Source organism: Monopterus albus, unplaced genomic scaffold, assembly GCF_001952655.1.
Source record: "Monopterus albus unplaced genomic scaffold, M_albus_1.0 scaffold90.1, whole genome shotgun sequence".
NCBI lineage: Eukaryota > Metazoa > Chordata > Actinopteri > Synbranchiformes > Synbranchidae > Monopterus > Monopterus albus.
In genome coordinates, this window is record NW_018127970.1 from 1306699 (window position 1) to 1331197 (window position 24499).

The following is a 24499-nucleotide window of genomic DNA, read 5'->3' on the forward strand; positions in this document are numbered from 1 at the left end:
AGCAGACATCTGAGTGAAATCCTCTGAAAGTATAGGTCACATTGAATCTAAAATGTGTATCATGTCTATGTGCTCTGACTTTGACACTAAAGCGTTTAAAGTAGCCTACCCTAACTGAGTTTTTTGCTGTTCATGTTGATAAGCAACTTCCAACTTCCTGCTGTTTTTACAACTCCTGAAATCAACAACCACCACCCCACATTATAGCCATATCACAAAAGCTGAGGTCAGAGCTCTATCCAGCTGCTGTAGCACTGCAGCACTATTCTTACTCCAGACTCCACAGAAAACATGCAATGTGACAGAGTGATAAGAGAGATGAAGGAGAAGGAGAAGTGACCCATTCACAGGGCAGCAGGAAGCCTGATGGTGCTACCGTGAGCTGACAGGACTGTCAACACACTTTATACAGCTGATTGTGTGTATGTACATGTGTAATATATTTGAGTGTCTCAGGGTGTGCTTACATGTCCTCATATGTAACTGAGAACATACAGTATCTGAGGGTGTACACTATGTGTGAGACTGTGCATTCATGTTTAGGGTTGTGCTTGCGTGTTGTAAACCACATGTGAATGTATGTGTTGGAGAGCAAGCTAGAAACTACTCATGAGTTTATATTGGTTTATGTACTGTGTATGTGACTAAAGCTAAATTAAATCTTACCACAGCCCACTTGTATGTATGTGTGTGCCTGTCTGCAGCTTCTGGTGCAAGCTTCTAATCGCTCATCTTGGGCTCTGCCTCTCTCTCCATATGTCCACAGAAAGCCTATGCTACCTCCCCAGGCCTCTACCTGTGTATAGGAATTAGGCATCCCATCATTCAGTGCAGACATGCAATTAAAAAAGCAGCAGCTGTCACTCGCAGTAGACATCATGTCATTCATGTGTCTATAAGTCAGCACAGCGAATGGCACACACACTTCCTGTTGTCTGTGTGCTGTACACACTCATTTACACAGATATTTAGAAACATACATAGACATGAAAATGTTTTCAGATCTATCTTAATACAATCTTTGTATGTCCATAGGCACATTGCTTATTATTATTATTGCATAATAATTCCCTTACCCATATATATATATGCACACACCATATTCACCATAGCTTGGCAGTTGCCTTTTTTAAAATTCATTGATGTCTCTCTATGAAGTGCACCTGCTTACAACCTTGCTGTTTTGTTTTAGCCTGTGTTCACTCCTCACCTGCTGAATCTAGCAGTATTGTTCATCAGAAATGCTTGTCAGCTGGGCAGCTTTCCGAAAACCCTCTCCCCACACACTAGAATTCAGTCTGACAATTTGTGTAACCTTCAGAAACCAATAATTTCTGTAATTTTCCTAAAACTGACAAACTGCCATTCACACCCACCTCATGCTTTTTGCTACACTGTCTACTGTGGCTACTCAGTACAACTATAAAACTTTTTAATTTCCCATGTGGTCAGACAGCTCATTGCACATATTGCTTCTTTTCTGGCATAACCTGAATCTTATTTTGTGTTTATCCCGTTACTTCTCCATTATGGTATACGATGCATACTCTCCTGCTTCTAGTGACCCTGGTGTGGCATCTCACGGGTGCTGTCTGATCTGATGTCCGATTTCAACCTTTTTTAAAAACTCTTTGATAGCAAATAATTTTAATATCACCTAAGTGCAGCACTATATGCTTATTTAGTTGCTATATTTGAAAGTATTATATTGTTATAGAAAGACAAGCCAACTGTTACCCAGACTGGACAAAGAAAAAGAACATTTTATGCTAATAAATTCTGGAAAAATGCCCAGTGGATGTGTCTCACACAGACTGCTGAAGCCTGACATTAGTGTTGACTGAACTTCAGAAAGTATTTTTACACAAAACAAGGACTGTAGATTTTGCACCCCATGTCTAACACTACAGTCACATTAGAAGGCTATCACTTCAATGTCAGTATGGACAGAAGGAAAACTGTATTAAAAACATTTGCTGTACATGAATGTGACTATTGTAATACTGTAAAACTCTGAGCCTGCTCTTTAATGCACAAATGAACACAGGTCATTCAGATCACATCCAAGTGATAGATGTTCATAAGTAAAGTGTTTGAATTTCTGCTGCTTGCATGGTACATCTAAACACTTTGTAATGCTTTAGTTTAACTTTTATAGTTCAACCAAGTAGCTCTATTGAGATTATGAGCCATTTTTGCCAAGTGCCCAAAAGAGTACCATTACAGGATGCAAAAAAAGTGTATAGTGATTGAATCCACAATAAAAACATAGTACTTGAGCACTTACTCAGATCCCAAATCACCTTATGTTGTACATAAAATAAATTGAACCTTAAATCAGTTCTCAGAGCTCCAAATGCTCAGTTTTTGTGCAGCATTATAGAAATAATATTAAAATACTGCTCCTTGTACATTGTGTACACCAAATAGTAGTGTAGTGCTTGTCTCTTTAGTGTTTCTTTTAGTTTGTTGCTGTCTCTTCTGATAGCTCATATCAGCCTGTTCACAAAGCTAAGCCTGAGTGGGCTACAGTGTAAATATCCCAAACCTGTTATTACTCCAACAAAGTGTTCCTAGCCGTTGTCAAGCCACTAAGTACAAAATGGTGAATTGCAGACACGAAGAGAGATAATTGCCACTCACACTGGAAATTTGGCAAGCGCCTTCCCCACGAGACCCGAATGAAATGGTGCTTCAACCCCCGAAACTGTCATTCTTAATGAAATGGTAATTACAAACCCAGCGGAACAGCTGAGGGGCCTACCGGGGCCCACGGAACCCAACTACCAGAATAAACCTGCTACAACAACCTGCAGAGAAGAGGGAGAGAGGGAGGGAGGCAGAAAGGAGGAGGAGGGAGGTGGAAGATGGGGAGAGAAAGACAGTATAGGAGGAGAGATAGGTAGGCATGTAGACATTAACACAGAGAATCTGAGATTTATTTCAATTGCGAAATGTAATACACACTCCAGGTTGGAGTGTGCTGTACACTGGGACCCTCATCAATAATGCCGGCTGTGTGGAAGGCAGGAGGGGAGGTTGGTTAAAAGCGCCCACACAGCCTGAGTAATTGATTGCTTTGTAAGTGAACGTGTCTTTAACCTTTGGGAGGTCAGGCCCAGTCGGACACCATCAGTCCTGCCTGGGGTTGAACCACTTCCAGCCGTTTGTCTTCCGCTGCTCCCTCGTCTCACGGCCGATTTGTCAAGCATGAGATGTTTTGTGTGTTTAGATTACAGGCGAGATAGGAAAACAAAGGCAAAATGCCACCCCAAACAAAAGGCCTAAGCCTGGATCTCCCACTGATCTGCAGACTGGGCAGGAGACCAGCTACCTGGGGTGCTGAAACTGAAAGTGGGGGAGGAGGGGGACTTTGCTGAAACAGAGCCACCAAGAAGCCCCTGAAACGCAGTTGCTGTGGAGCTTGAAGCGGAGCCAGAATGGAGGCTGAACAGGAGCCAACGTGAGAATTGAACCACAGCCAGGACAGTGACATGAGATAGAGCCGGAATGGTGGTTGACATGTAGCCAAAATGGCAGCCAGAGATGTTAGGAGAGGGGACTGGTATAGGAGGGAGCTTGGGGCGGCTAACTGTTTTCTTCACGGCAATACTCCTCATCACCGGAGGTTTTAAAGTGTCCCTTTGCCACCCTCCCAGGTACTTAGGCCTGTCTGTCTGTCAGGCTGTTAGAGAGGGACTAAGGATGATTTATCTCTTAGAATATCAGGGCCAGTAGCTACACCGTCGCTCTTTCCATGCCCTGGAGAGACAGGTCAGAAGCAGATAACACTTTCTAGGACCAACACTCTTGACACTCTTCTTCCTTATAAGAAAGGAGCCAAATATAGCTGACCTGCACCTTTTAACACACTGACAAGAGAAAGTCAAACTCCCACCTTGCTGCGCGCATGTGCGAAGTGTGGCAGTGTATTTATTTTCAGACACGATATTTCATCACCTTAAGGTAAAAGCAGCTTGTTCTTGCGTGTTTGTGTCAGTGTGTTTTTGTAATGTATGAACAAGTGGGTGTGTGCACATGGAAGAGTATGTGTGCGTTTGTGTCAAAGCACAAGGTGCTGTGTGTGCCTGCCAGTTCCATCTGCTGTTTTATTACCATAGACGTGATGTACCTGCCACTTTCCTCCTCAACAGAGCTCTGTGTGTGCGTGTGTGTGTGTGTGTGTGTGTGTGTTGTGTTCTCCCAGCCTGTTGTTATGTGACAACCATTAACACAGGGTTGTGGTGAAAAAGGGGGGGAAATACTCTCAAGTTCCAGATCCCACCCTCAGCCTGACAGACAAACTGTCTAGGAGTGTGGAAAAGCTACACTCCTCTCTTACATTACAGTCGTCACCTCGCTGCCAGGATTTAAGCAGCCAAGAAATGTATTTTGACACCCTGCGTGAAAGTGGAGTACTGTATATCCTCAAAACAAAATGACATTCTGGTGATTTTACAGAATGTTGCCAAATGTTTTCTGTTCAGGCTTATGTATATGTACATGCTCCATTAGGCATTTAGGTGATTTTGTTTTCCTCTCTAACAAAAATTTGGCTGTTACATCATCACAATGCCTGGTTATTGTTTAAAAATGTCAGCTATAATATCAATTTGATGTTCAGATTAGTGATAACAGAACTACACTTGTGTGATGCCAGACCTAAAGCAACTATACCTGTTATGGCAATGTGAAAGCAATACAACAACATGAAAAGGGTCACTTCTAGTCATGAACTTAGAATGATCATCCAAATCTGCAGCACTCCTCAGTTTTATGGAACCTTATAGTGAGTTTCAGCTCACTGATTAGCTGGTCACCCACAGCTTTACTGTTCTGGTTCACTCTCAGTGCGCTAATGTTGTTTCTGACCACAGCAGCCAGCTGTTTTCAGCAAAAACTCACTGTATACTACCTGCACAGCACCAAACAGCAGTCAGAGACATTTAGAGACTAGCTGGTAGACATAACTGATTATTTAGCAGTTAAAGCCAGATTTTAACCTCAGAAGTCGGTAGAAACCAAAATCACAGCTAAAAGAAAATGAATAAAAGAAACTGGCTGAGAGGCGGGGCACACCCTGGACAGGTCGCCAGCCTGTCACAAGGCTGAGACAATTTAAAGTTGCCAGATAACTGAACCTGCACACCTTTGGACTGTGGTGAGGAAGCCAGAGGAAACCCACACAGGCACAGGAAGACCATGCGAACTCCACACAGGAAAAATGAAACGTAATGTTGTTCTATAACTGCTGTGTGTGTAAAAGAACATCTGTTGCCTAAACACAAGAAAGAGCTGAGAACTTTGCCCAAATAAAGTCATTTTATTAAATCAGGAACCACCTGATCAAAGACTATTGGCTATTTTTCAGTTCCAGAAACTATTGAGCTAAAAGAGCTAAACTGATTAATTCAGAAACACACATTGGTTTGTTCTCTGTATTTACTACTGGGCCATTCTGATGTTTGAATAGGTTTAACAAATGATAAAGGTAACTTACATACGTGGAAAAGGACACCAAGTACTACCAGTCTCACTGTGATATTTTCTGGGCCATCAGAAAGTGCTGCACCCTCCACAGCAAAGGGTTTTTGAAAGTCATGGTAGTGGAAATACCGTTAAACCATTGGTCCTGTTCTCAGAAAGTAGGCATGGGTCTGCTGAGTCCCTGGAAAAGTTGCAAACACACTCTAAGTAAACACCCACATTTCATTTCCTGAAGTTCAACGCCTAGCCCTTATCAACAAAAATTGGATGCAAACAAAACTCAACTTTAGGATCAAGCACTTTTTGAGTGGGAAGAAGAAATCAGTCTTGTCAGAGTTTTCCTACATTTATCACTGTAAATAAAGCAGTGCCATCTTGTTTAGAAAATATGGTGAGACCAGCCTGGTTTGTTTACATTTGGTCTGTCTGTGAATTGTCTGAGAATTGTAAGATTTGAGTCTTATAGACTCTAGTTACTTTATCAGCTTTAGTTACTTCCCATTAGTTACCTTTCATAACTTTATCTTACTTGATTATACATATTACAGCTGTATTGATGATTGTCCAGAACTACTGAGCTTTGGTTATTTTAATGCATTTGTTTCCCTTGCTTATATATCTTACAGCTGTAATGAAGCAGAATCTGCTTACTTTGAATGCTGTAACTTCTGTGTAGAGACTAGATGTCTGCATCTCTTTGTGACCAGACAACCTAGTTACATTTTAGCAAAGACAAGTTGGCTTGTTTTGCACCCACACCTATGTATGAATTGTTGTACCTTTGTTTAGGGCAGAGCAGCCCAAGAAGATAAAATGTATTGTAAGACCTTAATTCGGGGTCAGTGGATGGAACTCGGGCGGGAGCTCTGTCTCTCTGATCCCAGCGCTGTAAGGCCTACCTGTGATCAGACATTCAGTAAACTTTCTGCTGATTTTAAACAGTCCTCTCCTGTCGTCACTTCTCGTGCTTCCAACAAAAGAACGGGTTAATTTCTAACAGGATCAATAATGTTGCAACTCTGTCAGCTCTTTAAATCCAGACGAATATGTACTTCAGTCACAGTTGAGTGTTTATATGCATGTGTGAAAAGTGCATTTGTGTTTTTGTGAAAGCCCTTACATGGATGTAAGGGTTATGAAAGATATGTGTGTGTGTGTGAGAGAGAGAGACAGAGTGCTTACACACCTAATTCATTCTGGTGTGCCATTTCCATTTCATGCAAGACCAAAGATTGACCGAGGGCAGTGGGTCTCTCACTCTCCCCCCTACCCCCAGTTCCCCTGGTGGGATTGTAAAACTGGCCTCATGTCTCAACCTCAGCCACATAAATTAATTAATTATCCAGACCTCCTCTTTTTAAATTTTTTTTATGCTGAGCCAGTTACTCTGTCTGAGCATGTGGTCTATATACATGTGCATTGGAAGGGAGACAGACAGTGAAGAAAGTGTGTATGAGAAATTAAAGATATAACTTATCCACAGACTAACAATCCCACTGTCACCTCATGTTAGAGCAACTATGCAACGGAGTGGAGGCTCTTTACAGTAAGTATGTGTGTGTTTGATTGATGGGTCAGCAGATAAAATGGGCTGAATGAGCCGAGTGTGTTTTTGTGTGTGACATACACCGATTCGCCCTGAGGGAAAGGGGTAGTGGAGCGCTGCACCTCCTGCAGGGGGTGCCATGTCTCTCGGCAGGGGGGTGCAGCAGGCAAACAGAGGGGGTGCCTGATACACAGTCTCACACACACACACACACACACACACACACACGCACACACACACACCCCACTCCACCCTACTGCACTGCACTACAAGATGAGTGGGGGGTTGTTGGGGCCCTGCGCTCTTCTAACCCTCTAATGCATAATTCATGTACAAGTAGCAATTTTGATATTTTGCTAGGGGGTTAGAAAAACAATAGAAATTTCAAAATAAAATTCCACAACAGCCTGTGTACTCATCCTCCTCAACTCCTCCTCATTGAGAGTGACAGTTGTAGGTAAATCTGCTCTGGATTTTGGAGAGCTAATTTAGTATTTGGTTGACCCTAATGTTCAGTTTGGAAGACATGGCTGTAAAACATGGAATTTCATATTTCATATCTGTGATAGGGGATATCAGGACTTTATATGCAGTGTTAGACCTCTCAAATCCCAAAGGAGTCTGTTAAGGTTTTCATTATTGGAGTAAAATTTGACAGTATATGTTGTCTGTGCCAGCAGGTTATTACGCCAAACTGTTTTGTGCTATAATATGGCAACATCTAGTGACCATATTAATTAAGACACGATTAAGAACTAAGTAACATGACGTATTACATAGAAAAACAAAGTCCATGTTAGCAGGAGGAGGTTGGGGTGGATATCCAGGTACACACAGCACAGGAAAGCTGAGTTTAATCCCAGTGTGTGGCTTTTGTTTTTCAAGAGTTTTTGTTCCTAAACGTAACAACGTAGTTTTGTTCCTAAACTTGACCAAGTCATGTTTGTGATTAAACGTAACAATGTAGTTTGTTTGGCAAAACGTAATGAAGCCGTGATGGTTTCATAATCATAACAACATAATTATGACCGTTTCAAAGATGAGTTCCGGTCGCCTGCTGCTAGCTAGCCTGCTAAATGATAAACAGATATTGTTATCCAATAGATTTCTGGTTATTGATGCTACTGATTTGCTTTCCATTACTTGTCTTGATGTAGTCATCATAATGCCATATGCCCTTAAACTGGCCTTTAAACTGAAAGTACCATCATCTTATGCTCTAACATACCTTATGTAGAATAGAGAGCGAACTTGATGGATCTCCACTGATAAAATTCTTTGGCAGATGTCAAACTGTTCTATAAACACATAAAACAGACCTTGTTTTTGATAGTTAAATTTTAGTTTGCTCTGTCACATTTAACTCATCCCTTGGAAGAGGCAAACAAAGGCTCTTGGTTTAGGTCTTGCTTTGTCTGGACTGAAAGGAAAGCACTCGGGACCTGGTAGGGAGTCTTTGGTTGAGCTTGTAGTGCAGTGCTAACTCAATCCTTTCCTCTTCTCCCTAACTCACTCACTCTCTCACTCCCTCTTTCCCCACAAGGGCACAGACATCTAAAAGGACTGTATCTTGGTGTGCGTCCAACAAAAGCTCTCTGCTGAATTTCATCCTCTTTTGAATTTGTGTTTGAATAACACTAGAGCTACAAATCAAAATATGTTGGACACTGAGAGTGAGGTCATGGAGTGTAGATCATCGTTGCTTTCATAGACGTCTCCTTGTGTAAGAGAAGGGGACGGACGGGTGGCTGCTACTTTGACTGATGGCTGCAGGGCCTGAGAGAGCTGTTTGGTGTGCATTTTCCTGAGACTAAGTCCATGCCTATGCCAAGCCCCTCATTTTCCTCCTTGCAATATATTTCATTAGACTTTTAACTCTTTTTGCAAGGAAATTGCTAGACATTTTGTGGGTTGGTTGCTGAAGGCTACTGACAGTTTCTCAGTTTCAGCCAAATAGATTGGTACAAATATATTCCAAAATCTTTTCTATAAACACACATTCAAAAAGTTAAATGCATTAAATTTGTACAGTATAACATCCAAACTGAAAAAGCTGAGCAGCGCAGCAGCGCAGCGCAGCATTTCATGGTTACAGGCGTGCAGGTCCCAGTGGCGCAGATATAATTAAGACCTCTTCTTAATTACTTAATAAGCCTAATTAGTACCATTCCTAAGCAGCAGACTCGACTGTAAGAGCGATGGAAATCAAACAAATGTTAAGTCTATTTGTTAATTCATTTAAATCACTATGTTAATGAAATTAGTGCATCATGATATAACAGAAACAAACCATGCTGGGAATGACCACAGGGCTAATGCAGTTTCATATGCTCCTGATAAACATTCAATTAAGCAGAACAAAAGGAGGACAAAAATCACAGAAAACAATAGTAAATATAGTTTTTGTTGCCTGCACCAGTCATTAAGTGTTTATTGTATTCGCTTTTCATGAGTTCATGGCCATATGAGATGGAGAAGAGCATAAAAACTGACCAGGGATCTGCTATGTTGTCATCAGGATAAATAGCCCACAAATCATGCACTGAAGCTGCTGCTGCATTTCTGGCCACTTAATTAGAAGTTGTTGATACCACAGAAGGTGTCACCAACCTTTTCAGGCACTGAACAGATGGTGTCCCCTCTTTTTGAGGTCCTGCCAATGCCTACTCTGTGGCTCCTGGGAAAATGACCTAACTCACAGGCAGCTGCTTAGTGCGGCTTGAGTGATTCTTTACAGCCACTTCGACTGGGAGGGACTTAGCAGGATGGACCACTGCAAACAAGGGGTGAGACCACCATAGTTAAGTCCCTATATAGCTGCAAAAATCAGTTTTGGTTGCAGCATAGCAGTTGTTAAATCTTTGTTTTTAATGCTGTGTGCAAAGACGAAGCAAAGACCTTGACCCTGGAGATCTTTGTGTCTCAGAACTAGTTGCGTTTGTGGGGACCTTCCTCTGTTGCTGGCAGATGGTGTGAATATCAACAGTGAAAGGACCTGGGAAGGCCTGCAGAACAAAAAGTGAAAAGGGTGGCTTGACACTTACAAAGAGGCCCTGGGGGTGGGGGTAGTGGGGGAGTGGCCTTCATCCTAATGGATAAAAAGAAAGAAGGAGTAAGAGTTTGCAAGAGCATTTGCCATCACGGAGTAAGAGTGGATGGAGAAAATTCGAGGGCCGTAGATTCGATTTGTGCAGAGGCGGGGGGTCGGGGCTTTAACATGCTTCGTGCTGCGTGGACAGAAGATCGGCTGTCACTCTGTAGTCGGCTTGCTTTGGCTCAACCTCCCTCCGACCACGCAGGAGGTGGAGAAAGAACAAGTTGAAAATTGGATGACTAATTGCTTGATATTCATTACATTATGTGGGTTTCATCTTAAAGACATTTTAATTTTAAACATTTTTGCAGTATTTTCAAAAATCTCAATCATGTTCTTGAAAGAAAATTTACACAGCCTGTGATTAAACTACTGACAAATGTCACAAACCACTACAGCTATAAATCTTCTGCACACGTTTCTATTTGGAGAAATCACAAGACTGGAATGTGCTGCTCCATTCCTTGCTACTGATGATGAGGTAGCTGAAAGGCCAGGGTGTCTTCTTGAAAAGCAGCTCAGCACAGTGGAACTGTTTCACTGACATGGCAGGGGACATAAAATCTGTCATTTTCATCATGTTCTATCGTGGGTAAACCTGTTTCCTGGAGCTCTCTCTATGTATATGTCAGGTGTGGGTTTATGGAGCTGGGGCAGGCCCGATCGATCTGCAGGAGCTATAGGATTTAATAGGTGCACAGCTCTTGCTAAGGGGTGTGGGGTGTGGAGGGTATATCTAATCATTAAAAGGGAAAAAGGTTGCAAACCCTGATCACCAGTAGGTTCTCTTTTATGAGAAGTCAGGGTCAGTGTGAAATATCTCCCATGACCTATTTTTAGTGCTGGTGTTTTTATTGTACTGCTCTGCTTTATAAGGTGGTCAAAAAAAAGGATATGCGTTGTGCTACTGATTTGTATCCACATCTGTTTAAGTGTCTCTTTGTCTTTGTTCAAGTAAGCCAACTCCAGAAATGTGATCATTTATTTACAGTAAAGATGAAGAATTACAGTATTTTCTTCAAAATACTGTAGCAGGACTCCTTACAGACTAAGATATACATTAATAATGTTTACATTATAAAACAAGTAAGGTGGCATATTTCAAAATGAATGCATTCATTTTAGTTAATTATTTATCACAGCTGGATACATTTAATGCAAATGTGATTATGGTGACCATTACATTAAATATATACTGAACATAAGACAGGTCTTGATTGTGTTGTGGTTGGTGAGTTTGCCACAGAGCAGTACCATGTGAAAAGGTGTGTGTGCCCTAAAGGTAGAGTTGATAAGAGTCTATATTTTTTCTATGGTCAACAAATTCCACACAAAAGAATAGCCACCATGAATTGAGCTTACAGATGCTAGATCACTGTAGCCAAGGCCCAAAAAGTCGCATCCTGTGCCACAGAACTCTTTTCTTGTCACATCAATGAACCACAGTATTGCACCAGGTCGCCCCTTACATCACTTTTTTGAACATGGGCACTGTAGTTTATTTAGAGTCAATCCCACAAACCCCACCCTGGTGTCATTAATACTGCCTAGCACACAAAATGTGGATTAATTTGCCACTGAAAATAGTTCCAACAATGTACTCTTTGCTCCTGTTTGAGTGATGTTTGCCAAAACCTACAGTGCCCAAACATTTCTGGAGATTGCTGTGGCCTTTTATAAAATGAAAGTATATTTTATTCTGACATGTGTTTAAAGACATACTGTATGCTTTCAGTGGGAATTAATGCACTTAGGGCTGTGCAGTAAAGAGTCTGGGTAGGTCAGAAAGTAATTAGAGACAAAGTAAGAGAGTTTTCCTTTTGTAATTTGTTTATAATAGAAGAATATAGAATAAGGACAGTTTAACACACATTGCTCACTAAATAGCAGTGCTTTTATATTCAGTCATGTAATATTGGCACATTTGGAACATTTGGCCCAATTCTTCATTAGAATCCCTGTCAGCTGATGCTTTAGCCGTCACCAGTATAGTCTTCTGCATTTAGCTGTTGTCAGCTGTGTTTTGCTCCAAATCTTTGCAGCTTTCATAAACCCCTCAAATGACCTTGAACTTCAGCAGCATACCCCAACCTCACACACCTGTCTGCTTGATATTGTTATGCTGGGTCCTACATGCTAAAAGTCATTGGTGGTGATAGTGGCTGATTAAATTGTGTCCATTGATCGAGTGGCGTGCTGTTAGGATGAGGACGGCGCAGGCTGCAGCTCCTGCCTCCCCTCCTCAGACACACTGACAGTCTGAGACAGAGGAGATGGAGCTCCATGCAGGGCAGCAGATTGAGTTATTGATCAGCCCTCTCCTCTCTCCTGTCTCTGTCTCCCTCTCTGCTGCTCAGAGAGACCCCGTCATCAGGATAATGAATTTCACTCATTGCAGATTAACAGCATTAGGCCTGTATGGTAATAATGGCAGAAATTAGCTCTTTGTCACCCCCTCTGGATTTCCAAGAAGGAGGAGGGATGAAGGTTGTTATGGCTCTGTAACTCTGTTTTAACAAGGGAGAGCTGAAAGACAAAAGGTGCACGAAATGAAAGATTTGAGGAAGAATGAATGAGAAACTTGATCTCAGCATCACCAAAGCAGTAGAGGAGAATTCTGATGCAAGAAATTCAGTTTGATGGGGAAGAGTGAAGGAGAATTTAAAGAGGAAAAGAACGCTGAAGAGCAGGCTGCTCTGTGGAAAAGAGAGGTTAAAGAAAAAAGATGAGAGTGAATGATTCAAAAGAGACATAAAGAGGCATGAGAGGTGAAGCAGGAGCAGTAAAGTGGAAGAGAGAGAGAGCTAGGCAGTGGTCATACAGTCACCAGGCAGTGACGCTGCTTAGGGGTCGACCATTCTGACTCCAGCACCAATAGCTGGGGTGGTAAAGCATGAATAATGAGGCTTGATTGCAGTCAGTGAGATGACACATTGTTCAGAATCAATCCTCACGGCAATTACAGACGGCACAAACGGGAGCCCTCACCCTCAGTCCGGACAAAGCGGGAAGTGATTGTGTCAGAGGACAACATCATCTTTGTTGATCACTTGTTGCTGCTTCATGTCGGAGCCATTAGCACTTACTCTGCACCTGCAGCACTTTCACATAAAAAGTCTCCAATTCACATACACTATGTGAGGATCTAAACACAAGAGCATACTTGTGTTTGTCATATTTATTATCATATGCTTATCATATATAGTCACATATAGTATACAGTATAATAGAGTGCATGTTCCCTCCTTGTTTCAGGTATGGCTTTGGATTGTTGGATGCCGGGCTGATGGTGCAGCAGGCCGCACACTTTAGGACAGTAGCTCCACAGAGGAAGTGCATTCAAGAACTCACACTCCATCCCACCAGGTAATAAACATACATATAATATATATATGTTTAGATTTCATACTTTGGTCTCAGGTTCTGTCTTTCACTTTTTCTTTGTTCCTCACTTTATTGTACCTGCCTTTACAAAACAGCTTCCTGCGCAGGGATCGAAAATCCTTCCTCTTATAATCATCCATGCTGTAAATGTTTTATGTGTGTGTAGTATGTGTGTAATAAGCATGGACAAACAAGGTTTTGTTATTCACTGGCAAATATAATGACTTTTATTTTGGTAGGATCCTTTCTCCAGGAGGTGGGGTCAGTGTGAACATCATATCGGAGGCCTGCCATGGAAGTGCAAACAAGATCAACACCCTCGAGCACGTTCAGGTTAGACAGACACTTCTGTCTAAATCAAATACCATAAATATACAGTATATTGAATATTGTTGATTTTTTTCCCAGGCAATAATTTGGAAATTAAAATATTTGAAGTTTTATGATATTTCTTGGCATCCCTTAATAATCAGGTATGTGAAAGAAATTGTTTAATATTTTGGGAAATATGCTTATTTCTTTCTTGCTGAGGCTTAGATGAAAAGAACCCTACCGCACTCATGACTGTCAGCAGTTGTATAGCTTAGCATAAAGAGTGGAAAGAGAGAGTTAGCTTAACTCCATCAGAAAGCCTAAGACGTCTGTGCTCCTGTCCGCAAAGGTTATAATAAAACAAGGGGAATTTATGAAAACTAACAGCAACACTAACCTGAAAGTAGAGGGAGGGTGGATGTCAGCTATAGGAAGTGAGGCGCAGTACTGTCTTCACAAAATTCCAGCTACTAAATACAACACTAGAATTGACACATAAGCACATACCCAAATTTTCATTTAGACAAAAAGCTCACTAAAAACCAAACTAAGGAAGCAAAGCTACAACAAAACTCAAATAACAAGTGTTTATATTTACACAGCTGTCAGACCAAGCTACCAAGTTGTGGACATGCAGCAACATATAATTTGAGGACTATTCTTAACCATAGTCCTAGCACAGATATTATTGGTGGGTATTTATGTGCTAATTCCACCAGAACCAAAAGGCAGCCAAAAACTGGCAACCCTCTAAAAAGTAGGGAAATGCTCACCACTCTTCATCCACATTCTTTGCCACACTAAGGCAAAAAGAAGAACAGATCTCTGGTTGAGATCAACCAGTTCAGCCTACAAAGGGAGAGCATGGCTTCTCTAATATAACATGTGGCTATAATCTCTCAAATATGTTTGTAAACCAAACAGCTTGGTGACAAACGCTGCTGCCTTCACATCCACCACGAAATAACCAAGCAAATTGGTATAAGCAATTCAACAAGAAGACATTGCATTATTCTGCCAAACATTTTAACCACAGTGGTAACTACTGTACCTAAGGTACTATCCCCCTGAAAAGCACCAACACTAAATTTAGCTTCAACAAACCTCAGTAGTCAAACTAAGATGCACACTAACACTGGTTAATAAATTCATAGTAGAACAAGCCCCCTTGTGTCCCATTAAGGTTAGATTTAACCTTACCAAGAAAGGGTTTGAACGTTCTGGACAAGTCCCCATGTGTCACAAACTGGCTCATGAAGAACACACAGAAAAGGTGGGAAAGTCGTTTTTTTTTTCTTAAAGTTAGATAAGCTAGATATTCTCTTATATTCATGTGCTGTGGTTCTGTAGTAAACCTGATCTTACAACCTGTGTTTCACACCCATGTTTTTTTTGCCCTTGACAAGACACAAACTGAGAAGAATGCATTCAAAGCTTAACTTCTGTTAACCAGGAAAGCTCGAAGATTTCATATAAATTGTTTTCAGGGTTTCTGTGTCATGTGTTTTATCTGGGAATCGAAGAGATGGAAAAAGGAACATACTGTGATGTGTAATGTGTCGGCTGTGTCATTTGCGGAAAACGGCAAAACTGTTTTCTGGAGTACAGGCGGATACATGACAATGTGTTTATGTTTGACTATGTCAGCAGGCATATGTGCTGTATGTGTCTGCATACATGCACATATGAGTTTGTCTGTTTGTCCTTCGTTTATGAGTTGTTGTGCTTGTGATTGCGTGTGCTTGTGATATAGCGAGGAAAGGCAGAGAGCGAGAGTGTGTCAGCATGTAAATTGAAAAGGCTTCATCTTTGCAGCTCTGCAGAAAGCGTGGGTCAGGCCATCGCTGTAAGGTGTGATTGATGGATGTGTTGCCGTGGTAACACGCCGTAAACAGGAGCGGGCTGTCAGTCTTTTTGCAGCTTAGCGGTTCTCTCTGCGATGTGCCATTGTCACACCAGATGTGCTGCTTGTGATGAACAGGGACAGGGAGAGTGTTTACTGGGTGGGAATTGGGGGGGTACATGTGTTTATTTAAATCATTTAGCTAATGTTCTCCTCAAATTTATTTTTTTTTTTTGTTTCTGTCTTTTCTTTCTGGTCCCTACTTTTCATTGTCTTCACCTTTGGGTGGCCATGGAAAAATCAGTAGTTTGTCCATCTGTTTGGAACACATAGTACCTCAGACAGTACCGAGGATCTGGCTCTAAACTCTGGAAACAAGACGTGTTAGCACTGAACTGCAGCACTTCTAAAACTACTGTGATCAAGTGTAATTAAGTGTATCTACACTGTTTATTCATTTATGTGTCACACGTCTTAACTCAGATATCAGTAGTAATTACAATTTGACAGTTTTGGGAAATAGACTTACTTTGCTTTCTTGCCTAGAGTTAGATCAGAAGAGCGATGCCTCGTTCATGTCTGTATGGCATATATAAATCACCATCAGCTGGCTAGTTAGCTTAGTTTAACACAGCGACTGGAAATGTGGAGACACTTCATCAGGCTTTGTGCAGAGGCAACAAAATCCACCAACCTGCATCTTTACAGCTCACAAATTAACACATTACATCTAACCCACACAAAACCCAAAGCATATTTCTTTAAAATGCATATTGCTTAGTTTAAATGGATGTTGATTCACCTTTAAGGTAAAAAATTCCAGTATTTAATCAGTAAAGTGCCATTAAAAAATAAAGGCCAGCCTTTTTTTACTTATTTCTGTCATACTCAATAAACAGTGGTACTGACAAGTTGCTAAATGTCATCAGTGGAAGACAGCATGTTTACGTGTTGCGCTGTCTCTGTCCGCACACTTCCTCCCTCTTACTCTCCCTCTTTCTTTATCCCTCCATTAATCTCCTCATTCACACCTCCCTCTATTTTCCATTCCTTGCCACCTGTCTCTCACCAGGTGAGAGTTAGCATCAGCGCTGTGTGTCGTGGTGACCTCTCTATAAGCCTGGAATCTCCAGGTGGCACGGTATCACTACTGTTGGACACACGGCCCAATGATGCCTCCACTGCTGGCCTGAAAAACTGGACCCTGATGACAGTTCACTGCTGGGGGGAGCAGGTGCGAGGCCTCTGGACCCTCAAGGTGAGAGACAAAACCCTGCTGCCATCAGTTTTTATTTATTTTAGGAAACACTAGTGACACCTACTGTAGCTGCCTTTTGGTTCAGTGCTAATTAACAAAGTTTAGCATACTAACATACAGTATTAATGGTGAACATGGAAAACATACCTGCTGCTTGACATGAGCATATAAATGTTATCATTATTAGCATGTTAGGAGCCTGTTAGCTGTTATCTATACAGTCTGCTTTTAAAATGTATCCCCCCCACCGCCACCACCATGCACGCAGACACACAAAACCAACTTCTTGGCAAATCAAATAGACTACTTTATACTCCCCTATAAACCCTATTTTACATACCTTCTCATATTATAGAAATGGATTACACTGCTTCATATTGTCCTCTCCCAGTAGTTGTAGTGCATAGAAGTTTAAAAATAGCACAGCCCAGCACAGCTCAGCTTGGTTTAGTTCATTTTGCTATAGCAATGTGAATCATTCTCTACTTTCATCTCTGAGCTTCAGCCAAGCATGACAATCTTCATTTTCCTCCCCGCACTCTCCTTTTCCTTCTTTTTTTCCCCTCACATAGATGTGGCGATGTTTGATATGGAGGAAGGAGCTAAAATGGAAGGGAAATTAAGATTTGAAGGTTAAGTAACCTTGGCTGGGTTTGACAGACACAATACTGCCGACGTCTGATTAGACTCCATACCCACAGTCGAGGTCATTTACTGTATATATATGTGTGGGCGGTTGTAGCTGGTAGAGGTGGAGCGAGGCTCACTGTATATATGTATATGTGTGTGTGTGTGTGTGTGTGTGTGTAGGCATCAATCCTTGTAAACAGTTGGAGCTTTACAGACAAAAAACTGTGAAGATGAAAGACACCCACCCTTGTCCTCTATCACCTACCTCTTCCTGCAGGCACACACACACTCCTTCTCTCTATCTCCCCGTCTCTGCATCTCTCCCACGTCCTCATGCAGATTTACTGTCCCCTCTGTAACCAATTACCAGGGACCATTGTGTTGTAGAGACGGGTAGGAAACACCGTGAAGCCGAGCCACATAACAGCGCCGCTGCTCATTACCGGAGGGCCGAGACGAGTCACTGTGATGTTGGCAACACGAATTAACGCTTGCATCTGATGTGCTGCATGCCTTAGTACACCGCTAATCCACACACACACACTGATGTCTTACTGGCTGTCAACTTTATCATAGACTGTAAGATAGACGTGTACACACACACAAACACAGGGTGCTGAAAATAAGATGACTCCTCCAACACTTGAAGTTGAGAGCAACAGAATGAAGGGTAAACTGTAAAATGGAGGCCCTGGAATATCTGCTGGATCAGTGTTTAAAAACTCAAGGGCAGCAGATGGACTGGGGGGTCTATATTGATTTGTCATGATGACAATTGTCAAAGAGTGCTGTGGTGCTGCTGAAATAAAAGTCGGAGAGCGAGTGTTACGGCTCGAGGCTCAGCTGACCTTCCAGCCCTGTGAAGGAGATGACACTGAAGGGCTGGAAATACACTCTCTCTCTTCTCATACTGTGTCTGCTCTCCACTGTGCTTGCTCTACCACCATCTGTGGTGCCGCGGCTCAGCTCTGTGCTTTTACTGTGGATCAGTGTGGATTGCAGGCAGTATACAAGCCCAACAAACAGCAGAATGCATTGAACTGATGATTAATTATATGATTTGAAAACAATAATATATCATCATCAATATTTAGAAATACCATTAAGACTAGTAAATAGGCAAATAAAAGTATAGCTGATATTATTTGACCCTTAGATTCTCTTTCTTCCTCCTGTCTCTGTTTCCCATTCTGACTCTAGCTCTGTCTCTTGTTTCTCTCACCCTTTATGTTTTTACCTCCCCTCTCTCTCTCTTTCTCTCTCACTCTAACACACACATTGTTTTTTTAAATTTCCTTCTCATCCTCTCTTTTAAGTAGTTCCATCCACATCACATGCATTGTTAGGAGCTTAACTTTCTATAGGAAATGGAAAGTACAACAGTTTAAACCATTTGTTTAGCATGTTCATGGTTGGAATGGAGGTCCTTTTAGGTTTTCAGATATCCTTCTCAGAGATATCCAGCAGTATTTGTTTACTGTGCTGCAGGCACTTGAAAATGTTGTTTCATTGCATCCCCTTTAGCCCATGTAATCAGTGCACCTCACTGTCAGCTGTTTTCAGTTGAATTACTTTCTCCCAAAAGTAAACCTTTGTCAGGGTGTCCTGTGCATCACAGAGTAAGAGGAACAGTGTTTGTCAAGAGAAATGTTTCTGTAGTTTTTTTAAATGCCCGGCACCCAAATAGAATTACAAATACACATTACTCTCCTTTCTAGTCCACCTTGCTCCATGCTGCCATGTCTGCAGGGAGTTTGTGTGTAGCAGGGTGGCACCGATCTTTGACCAGAGACATCTCTGATTCCCAGAGGACTTTCAGACTCTAGCGGACTGTGACTAGCGCTGTTGTAGGACTATAATGGCACCATTTAGCCTGCAGCACTGTGGTTACATGCACACACACACACACACACACACACACACGTTGCTACAGCTATCTTTGTGAGGACATTCACTGACATGATGCATTCCCTTTAACCATCACAAATAAATGCCTAACTCCAACCCTTACACTAATCTACGAAGGACACACAGACAAACTCATATGTCACCTGAATCCTCAAATAACCTTCTGACAATGTGTAAGAAAGTGTCCTCACTCCCATGGTATAAAAGTCAAACTGGTCCTCACACTGTTGGCCATACAAGTGCAAACACACCATAGAGCCATCCCATGACTGACAGATCATGTATTTACCATCATCATCTCTGTGCTTTAGCTAGGGTCTCTCTTGTTCGTCGGCTCTTGACTCTCCAATAGATTACACAAACCAGATGCGCACAGTGACTACCTGAGAATATACAGTAATAACCAACGAATCATTCAAAAACAATGGAGTTTAAGCCGTATATGTAGCAAATGGAGGAAATACTGCAGGTCTTTGTAGGAAGGTGATAAACTAAAGCAAAACATTTAGAGCTCATTCCACACAAATTCACTTGAATATATCATAAGATTGTTTCTTATCTCGAGTTTCAGCAAGAAAAGTAAAACACAGAATGTTTATCATGATTACATTTATAGTTTGTCATATTTGGAGATATTCACCAGCAGCATGTGATATCAACTGCAATGTGAAGATATTTATCAAGTTATCACCTAAAAACCTTTTAGCTGATTACAAAGTACAATATCAATCAAGAAGCAGAAAATTCACTAAAAACTGTTTAGTAGATTCTGTGTGTACCTTTTTACTTTTAGTAATGTATTATATCTTCAGGAATCAGTAAAGACAAGGGTTAAGCACATTTCTGATACTTTGTTCTACTAACTGATTGCTATGTTTCACACACTGTAGCACAGGTACGGTGGCTGTGAGTACAGGGGGCTGCTAACTGCAAAACTAATGTTATTATATTACTTAAGTGTTGCCTTTGAATATTGTTGCAAAGTTTTGTGCACTGTCTCTAATCCTAAGGTGAAGTAAGAAGACTAGAAATAGGAAACGTGTTAGGTGTAAAGTAAGAAGACTAGAAATAGGAAACGTGGAATGTAGATCTTTCTGCTTTTTATGTGATGATGGTACTTTTGACTTATAAATAAAGTTTAGTTACTTTCAAAGGTAAAACTGGAATTGATGCACTACTTGTAACAGAAAGAAGTACTGCTCACATTTGGTGAACAAGTGTAAAAACATCTGCAGACTTTATTGTAGTTGCACAGAGCTACACAACCTAATACAAGGCTTCAACTTTGGCAGACATTGTCAAAGCTTCTGTGGTTGCTACAGCGGAAACACAGTCACACGTACTTTATCACAAACGTGTACTTTCACCCACACACACTCTCTCTCTCTTACTCACTCTGGCCCAAGGTGGATTTCTAGAGGTGCATATATTTGCATAAATCTACATGTTTAATGAGTTTTGGGAGATCAAGCGATCCGTACGGCCCTTTGTGAGTATTTCTTTCTTTTCTTTTCTCTCTCTCTCTCGCTCTGTGTGTGTGTTTGTGTGTGTGTGTAGAGATATGGGTGGGATTCCATGTAAATATCACCCACTGTGTGTTGGCACCCGTCACAGATGGTCGGGGGCCAGGGCACCCTGTGGGCACATGATACCTATTTCTGTTTGTCTGTATGCTTTGTGTGAGACTGGGAGTCCGGAAGAGTGTGAATCTGTGTGCACATTCGTTTGTCTGTGTACACTGTGCACTGTAGGTGTTTGTATATGTAACTCACTATGTGCATGCTTCCGTATGTGTTTGTCTCTTTTTTGTGTAATTGCAATTCTGTTTGCTTGTGTGTGTGTGTGCACATGCGCACTGTGATACTGTATATACTGTATGTTTGTATGTTTTACCTCTGAGTGCATGTGTTTGTGAGTCACTACATATTTGTGCTTTGTGTATGCGCAAGTGTATACTCTGTGTGTGTTTGTTCAGTTGTGTGTGCTTCGGCATGCTGCAGAGTGTGTGTGCACGTACCTGCATGTCTCCCAGCATGCAGTGTGGCTATGATGGCCCTGTTTTGGATGATTGATGTGTTGGAGAGAGCAGTGAGGAGCTCAGGTTGAGCCAGAGCCTCAGTCTGACACACTGCTGCTTCCCTGCTGCTTTACATATGTAGACGCAGCAAGACTCCTCCTCCCCTCCCATCTGACACTGCCTCACACTCCAGCACAGCCTCTCACATGTTCCAGGTTCTTTTTAGGATTTATTGTGAAGCTTCTGTTTCTTCTAAGAAAACAAACCAAGTATTGTGCTGTTTTCTAGCAACTTCCTGTTTCAGATTTTACATCTGACACTTGCCCAGTATAATCACAGTCTGAGGCACTTGGGGTTAAACTAACAATACAAATTTATTTAGAGTTTGTCTCATATTCAGGTCATAAAGAATTGTACACTATCAGTCAAAAGTCTGGACACACTTTCTCATTGAATTGAATGGGAAAGACACTGGTTTAAACATCTGAGTCTGATAGGACTCAGATAGGGATTCTCATGGGGGTTTCACTGCGTTCAGGTCCCGCGTTAAACTTATTGGAGATATGATCAGTGTTTCACTGGTTTTCACTGGAAGACGGTAATTTGAAAACAATAGCTTAAATTTAATTCTGTGAAACATTTACATCTGATTCTGTACAAGCACACTTGTTGCTGTTTATCCTTAGTTTCACTAGAGATGTTTTTTTCACCATTGCAAAAGTCAGAAGTAAGTATATTTACTCAAGTACTGTACTTAACTACAATTTTGACATATCTTTACTTGTGTGATTTCATTTTCTGCTACTTCATACTTCAACTTTACTATGTTAGAGAAAAATCTTGTACTTTTTATTCCACTACATTTATTTAAACTTTAGTTGCTAGTTACTTCTAAGAATCAGTTGAATAAAACAAAATACTGTATAATCATAAGAAAGGTTAACCAGCAGTATGTAAAGTACTTGAAATTATAAGTATTTAAGGTGGGTAAAAGTAGCTCCACCTTTACCAGCAGCAGCATTAAATTTGATGTACACTATAATACATCATTAATAATAATAATAATGGTCCAGTAATACAGTATTTTGATTTGATTTGATTTGATACTGTTCTATTTTGATGCTTGTGTTCTGGCAGTATGACTATAGTACTGGTGCGGCCTGCTAGTGTTAGCTGCTGGGCGGAACAGCTGGAGAGACATGTTTATGTTATTTGAAAGATGTGATAAAGTATAAATGAAGTGAACTAATATACAGTGAGTTTCAAATTCAAATCCATACTTTATTTGCCAAGTTAAACACATACCAGGCATTTGTCTTGGTGTAGGCATCTTCAATTAGCAACATGACCACACACTCACACTGATTCAATCTTAAAACAATAATAAAATAATGCGACCAACTTAAAATAACAAAAGACTGTAAAACCAGGTTAGAATTAGATAAATTAAACCACACATACTCATAATGTATGTCCAAGTTAAAAGAAGAACTAAAATTTAGCAGCTGAGGCACTTCAAGCTAAGTGCTCTACCTAAATCAGTCTGCTGTCAGCCTAAATTGCCTGACGCAGTGGGATGAGAATCATCACTGATAATGTTCAGTGCCTTCAGTCAATTTTGATAAATGGTGGAAGCTAAAGGGAGAGAGTGACCTTTGCTTTTGCTGTTGTGATGCTGGACTTAGTGATAAATCAGTGGAAGAGGGGCCTATGGCAGGGTTAAGTCCCACTTGGTTGTGTTGCTGTGTCTGAAGCCTGCATGGCTTCTCCTTGCAGGTACTGTACTGACCTGTCAGAGCTGACAGGTGCACTGTGTACATTGGACTGTGTCCTGAGAAGTGCTGCCAACTGCAACTAGGATACACATTTGGCAGGAACACAGCAGCACTACAGCCATCCTCAGACCACGATGGAAAAAACATAATGCGCATAAATAAGCAGGGGAATGCTTCATGTAGGCTGGCACAGAGGAAAAATATGACCCTGGTGTTATCCAGTTATACTGTCCAGGCAGACAAGTAGCTGCTTTTCAAGAGTGTCTCTTTCCTGAGAAAACAACATGAGGCCAGACACACCCTGCAGTTTATTTTTTGTCAGTAATTAGGTGAGCCTAAAAATGAAAGGTGCACTGGGGACACAGGACATTTAATAGTGCAGCTCTGTTTCCAGGAGTGTAGGTTTCACTGAGGTCATTATAAAGACTTCATGGTCTACCGTACACATGCTGAACTTTTTCTGGTATTGTCAGACAAACTTGACTGTTAGGACTGTTTCAGGTATTTGTACAAAAAAAACAGTCTTGGTGAATAAATAAAGCTTTTGATTTAGATACACAAAAAATGTACAGAGTTTGGTAGGTCGTCAAAATTTCTGGAGTGGAGTCCTGCTGTGGAAGTGTGGATGTACTGTGAAATCTTCTCCACAGTACTGCTTGGTTTTCCTCTGACTGACTGAACCCTGCTGCGATTCTGGTCAGTGTGACCTTGTTTTTCCCTCATTTGACAGAATATTCTTATTTGTTTGGGACGTGTAGGTGTTGTGCACTAAATAAGGCAAAGTTGAAGCCTCTGTGCATTTTCTCATCTGTGCTGATGTGTGACAAACTTGTAGATTTGGGCATGTGTTCCATTTCCCTTTGTTTTAAATTGCACTACAGAGGTTGAAAAATTGATTTAACACTTACTTTGAACCTACAAAACTGTACAGAAACAGAAACGGCTCGTTTCAGTAGATTCATTGAAATAAACGGGGTAGGCAAAATACCAGAAACAGCCAGCCAACCAGTACTATATCGCGATTTGTTGTTTCTACTTATCACTTTTGATCAATTTGCTTTTCTATATAAATATTATTTATATACTGTAAATAAACACATGTTTGACTGAAGAAGGCTGTTTGACAGGTAGGGCAACAAGAATAGATCCCAGACTTGTGTCAACCCAGAAGGCAGCGGAGAGGCTCGAGCCTCCGAATATCAGGTACACCCTTCCCATTAGATCACTGAGATGGTGAAACGACTC

The 24499-nt window shown here is 41.2% G+C and overlaps 1 protein-coding gene across 1 annotated transcript in view; it reads left to right on the forward strand.

Annotated features, from left to right (window-relative positions):
• Positions 1-24499, forward strand: part of LOC109964548 (neuroendocrine convertase 1-like) — a 187161-nt gene that overhangs the window by 146471 nt on the left and 16191 nt on the right. The window contains exons 14-16 of the mRNA XM_020607920.1: positions 13383-13493; positions 13751-13844; positions 16739-16924. Coding sequence (XP_020463576.1) covers positions 13383-13493; positions 13751-13844; positions 16739-16924 — 391 coding nt within the window. The remainder of the gene's footprint in view (positions 1-13382; positions 13494-13750; positions 13845-16738; positions 16925-24499) is intronic.